The sequence below is a fragment of the Merops nubicus genome, unplaced genomic scaffold, assembly GCF_000691845.1.
Source record: "Merops nubicus isolate BGI_N331 unplaced genomic scaffold, ASM69184v1 scaffold24986, whole genome shotgun sequence".
NCBI lineage: Eukaryota > Metazoa > Chordata > Aves > Coraciiformes > Meropidae > Merops > Merops nubicus.
The window spans coordinates 7729-12876 of NW_008615939.1; the positions used below are offsets into that span (position 1 = coordinate 7729).

Genomic DNA, 5148 nt, shown 5'->3' on the forward strand with positions numbered 1-5148 from the left:
TTGGTGTGAGCTCAAAGGGTCCCAGGTCCTGCCTGTGAGCATTTGGGGACTGACCTGCCTGGCAGGGGCTGCTGAATGCAGACCCACGTCGCTATCCTGGAGCTGGGTACCTTGCAGCACCACTTCCCCAGCACCTGGGGCTCAGCCCCTCAAGGCAGAGAAAGCTACCTGAGAAGCCCCATCTGCCAGTCCCCTAGAGGAAACAACCCAAAAATTAGGGACCAGGACTCATAGGTGTCATGACCTGCTGCTTGCAGATGTCCAAGGCACTTGCAGCAAACGCGGTGTCATCAGAGTGACGAAGAGACTTTGCACCTTTCGTCACATTGGTGCCCCTTGCTGCTGTCTGCCTCCCTTTGGGAGCTGGAGCCCAGCACAGCCTTCCTCCCCTCCTCTTCCTCCCCTCCCCACCTGCAGTGTTGGTCCTGTGCTGAGTTTGCTGGCTTGAGGCACTGTGGGGCCCTGCGGGAAGGGAGGGAGAAGGTCTGCGGCCATGGGGCAGCACCAGCTGGGAGAACTGGGGCTGAGTGAAGCCATAGGGGTCTGGATGGGGGAATAGGGGGTGGCAGGGGAGGCTCTGCAGTTGCAGCACCTGCTATTCATGCAGCACCAAGGAGCAGGCTGGTGTGGGGATCTGCTGGCCCTGCCCCATAGCCTGGCCGAGGCAAAGCCCGGAGCCTCGTTCCCCTTCTGGCTGTCTCAAAGCAGTTCCCTGGGCTCGGTTCCGCTGCCGCGCGGGGCGGGGGTGCATGGACAGCCTGGGTGGCATGGCTGGCTTGGGCACAAGCTTCGCGTTCAGCCGTCGGCTGGCACCAGGATCAAACCCTGCCCCAGGCTCTGGCAGGGGATGCAGCCCCCGGCTTGTCCACAGGCTGTTTCTGGGGCTCCATCCCACCCTGCGCAGCCTGGTGGGGAGGGAAGGGTTCCCAAGGAGCAGGTATTTGGCATGCTCTGAAGGGGAGGAGTAGAGGTGCTGGGTGAAAGTAGCTCAGCAGGGTTGCCCCTTTGCCGTCCCCATCTTAAGGAGGGAAAGTCCGGTGCCGGGTTTGTGCTGGGATGAAGCCGAAAGGCTGAGCAGAGCCTGGGCTGGGCTGTGCCCTCCCGCTCCTCTGGCCTCACGCTGCATGTGCTGCCTTTGGCCCTGCTCGCCCGCGCCGGGTGCCCGACCCTGCTGCCCGCCAGGTCTGGGGGCCGCTGCTCTGTTAACTCTTCTTCTGCTTGGTGACTCCTTCTTTCTTCCAGGCAACCCGCCAGGCCAAACTAAAAAAGCGCTGAAGCAGCGATTCCTCAAACTGCTGCCCTGCTGCCGGCCCAAATCCATCCCCTCGCTCAGCGAAAGCAAGTGCTTCTTCTTGCCTTTGTGTGTGTGTGTCCCCGGCGGTGCTGCTGCCTGCCCTCCGCCCTGGCCCTGCCCGCGGGAAGGGGACGCCTCCCCTGGGTTTGGGGCTGCCAGGATCAGTCCTGCCCCTTCAGAGGGGTCTGATCCGATGGACTCTGCACCCACCTCTGTCCTCGCCTGCTTCCAGGCTGGTGTTGACCCTCTACAGCTTCCCAGAGCAGCTCCAAGATGCACAGAGGCGAGACCTGCTTTGGAGCTGGCTTGGGGCAGCAGGACCCTCCCAGCGCTGATTTAAGGGCTGGGGGGTTGTTGCTCAAAGCTCACAGTTGGTCTGGAAATGAAGATATGTTGGGGGAAGGGCAAAAGGGGCTGAGCAGGGAGTGAGTGCAGAGATACCCAGAGCCCCCTACCCCCCATGCACTGAGTGTGCTTGGACCCTTGGTGAGTCTGAGCCCTTGGCCAGGGTCTCCCCTTGCCCCACGGCGCAAGCTGGTTCCCTCTGGGACGAGAGGTGAGTATGGAGGGGCAGGGGCTGCTTTGCTCCATGGAGCGGGGGTGTGGCAGGGTCTGGGGGTGCTGACTGCTGCGGGCAGCAGTCGTCCAGCTTGCCAGGTGGTGGTGAGAAGCCATCAATGAATGGGGGCACAGTGGGCAGGACGGGTCTAGACAAGGCTAAGGGTGTGCTTTGGGGCTGGGGGTTCTGGCGCACAGCTCTCCGGCTGGACATGAGCCCTGGAGCAGCACAGACCTTTGGGATGTCTGGGGTCTCAGCTCCGCAGGGCAGATGCCTGTGCTGGGGGGAGGAGAAGAGGGTGTGGGGTGTCTGTCTCAGCACTGGGAGGGTTTCACACCTCCTTTCTGCCTAGTGTGGGCTGTACCGGAGGCTGAGGGGGCTGGTGCCCCATGTCAGCCACTGGTCTGCTTCTGAGTGTCCTTGATGGCATAGACTCCACTCTGGCTGAGCAAGGCGCCCCAAAAATGTGTCGTGCTGGGCAGGTGTGAAAGGACACGGTGTGCTGCACAAGGTACCCCTCCTGCTCCCCGGCAGGGCAGGGCAGGGCAGGATGGTGCTGGCCTCAGCTGCCCTCTCTTCCCCTGGGTTCCTTGCAGACAGTGTTGAGGATGAATTTGAGCTCTCCACCGTCTGCCACCGCCCTGAGGGGCTGGAGCAGCTCCAGGAGCAGACCAAGTTCACCCGCAAAGAGCTGCAGGTCCTGTACCGAGGCTTCAAGAACGTGAGTACCCCTCAACCAGCTTTGCTAGCCCCCGCTCCACTGCCATGTCCACCTCAGAGAGTGCTTTGCACCGTGTGGTGCCCACAGTTTGCAAAGGTTTTCATGACCTTGGGGTTGAAGTTTGTATCAGGCTATGGCCTGATCTCACCTACAGGGAGCTCATTGGGGAGGTCTGATCATGTGCTCCATCTCTTGAGTGCGGAGAGCCCCCTCCCTGGGATGCAAAGCCCCTCCAGCGAGGGCTGCAGCCCACAAAATCAGGGAGGTGCCCCAAGCAGCTTTACCAGCCACCCCACCAGGCAGTGCAGAGCTGGAGGACAAGGCAAGGGGGCTGCAGGGTGTTGGGGGGATGCTCAGACCCCATCTCCACAATGGGGAGGTGATGCTACATCTTGCCCTGGCAGGAGTGCCCAAGTGGCATTGTCAATGAAGAAAACTTCAAGCAGATCTACTCACAGTTCTTCCCACAGGGAGGTGAGTGCTCATCCCCGTCCCCATCCCCATGCCTGGCATGGGTACCTCCATGGGACAGGGAGTCACACATCATGCCCTCACACTGTCCACCTCTCCCCAGACTCCAGCACCTATGCCACCTTCCTCTTCAACGCCTTCGACACCGACCACGATGGCTCTGTCAGCTTCGAGGTGAGCTGTGGCTGAGGAGGGGATGGCAGTGGGGCAGCATGGGCATGTCCTCTCAGGTACTGCAGGCCAGGCTGAGCAGTGTTGTTGTTGTGGATGGATGGAGAGCTTTGAAGGGTCTGGTGGAGGTTATTAAATTCCAAAAGGCAGTGGAGAAAGGGTGAAAAGTCACCAAAAAGGGACCTTTCTGTATTTTCTGGCTGGTGTCTTATAGGTACCCTGACTGGCAGGCACAGCCATGTTGGGTCTTGCTCAGGCTTTGGCTGAGCAGTATGTCCCAATGCACATTGTCCTCTTGGGTGCTGTGACCAAACAGACTACTGTGGTACACATTTGGGGACAAGTGATCAGTTACCTCCAAGCTCTTTTTGATACTCAACGTTTCCCTTGTCAGCCCAGCCTCTGGGCACATCTGTTTTGGGGCTGCATCCTCCCTCTGTGGGAGGGACAAGCAAAACTGTCCCCGCTGTGTCCGTGAGAGCCTTTGTGGCTGTAACTCCTGTCTGCCTGCCTTGTCCATCCTTACAGGACTTTGTGTCTGGGCTGTCCATCATCCTGCGGGGCACCATTGATGATCGCCTGAACTGGGCCTTCAACCTTTATGACCTGAACAAAGATGGCTGCATCACCAAAGAGGTGGGATGGAGGGGTCCAGGCTGCTTCTTGGGGCTAGCGCAGGTCTACACGCTGCAGGATAAGGGCAGGACTTAGAAGCTTTGGCTGGTCTCTGGAGGAGAGCTGAGGAAAACTTTGCAAACATGCCTTTCCTGGACCCTGGGCATTGGTGTGTCTCTGGGGTGGAGGGTGGATGAGGGGTGTGCTGCTTTGGGGCTCCATCACTTATACAGGCGCACACACAGCCCCACGCTGTGCATGGAGCTGGCAGGAACACACCTGAGCACCCCACAGGTCCTTTGGAAGCATCATGAAAAAGGTGTGAATTTGGGATCAGGAAGAGCCCTGTGTTGATCCTGCAACCCTGCTCCCCATCCCTCCAGGAAATGCTGGACATCATGAAGTCCATCTATGACATGATGGGCAAATACACCTACCCGGCCATGCGGGAGGAAGCACCCCGGGAGCACGTGGAGAACTTCTTTCAGGTGAGCCGAGCACATCCTGGGCAAGTAGAGCTCTAGTACAGAGCCAGTGGCTGCCCAGAACCTGGCACAGTGCAGGAGAAAATGCCCCACAGTGGGGATGAAGCAGGGCTGTGCTGGAGCCAGGGAGGGGAAAGGCCATCCTGGTCCTCTGAGTGCTTGGGGAAGCGTGGGGCAGAGGTGGGCTGTGGCTAGCCCCTGCCAGACCCTGTCAGCCTGTGCTGGGCTCCTCCTGGGGCTGGGGCTGTCCCTGTCCCTGCCATGCCCCCTGTGCTGTGCTTCTCTGCAGAAAATGGACCGAAACAAGGACGGCGTGGTGACAATCGAGGAGTTCCTGGAGTCCTGCCAGAAGGTAAAGCCACCGGGCACTCTGCTCTGGAGCTGGGCCATCACCTTGTCCCCTGAGGACCTCTATCCCCCCACTGACCTCCTGGCAGAGAGGGGGACAAGGCAGGGCTTCCAGGGGCAAGGCTTGGACTTAGCTTTGGGAACGGCATCTGTGCTGGGATCCCTGTGCAGAGGAAGAGAGCCGTGCAGCTCTGCAGGGCTTGAACGCTGCCTGTAGTCCCTGGGGGGGTTCTTGTCCCACGGGTCAGAGCCGCCATGAGGGCAAGGCCAGGTTTGGGGGGAGCTGCACAGACTGCTGTTCCCTACCCAGCCCGCCTACTTCCCACCTGCAGGACGAGAACATCATGCGATCCATGCAGCTCTTCGACAATGTGATTTAGCTCCCAGGCCTGCCTCCAGCTGAGCTCTCCTGCTGCCGGGCCCAGAAACTGCTTCTCTCTTGACTTTTCCTTCGCGCCTCCCCTCTGCCGGCTGCCCAGCCACC

General features: G+C 60.1%; 1 protein-coding gene across 1 annotated transcript; it reads left to right on the top strand.

The window, feature by feature from the left end:
• Positions 1-1242: 1242 nt before the first annotated feature.
• KCNIP2 (Kv channel interacting protein 2) lies at positions 1243-5140 on the top strand (the record flags this gene model as incomplete). The annotated part of the gene is made up of 8 exons (XM_008942706.1): positions 1243-1338; positions 2450-2574; positions 2979-3048; positions 3149-3219; positions 3745-3852; positions 4215-4319; positions 4606-4668; positions 4997-5140. Coding segments are annotated over 8 exons (686 nt in total), but the record flags the coding sequence as incomplete, so codon positions are not given.
• Positions 5141-5148: the final 8 nt, after the last annotated feature.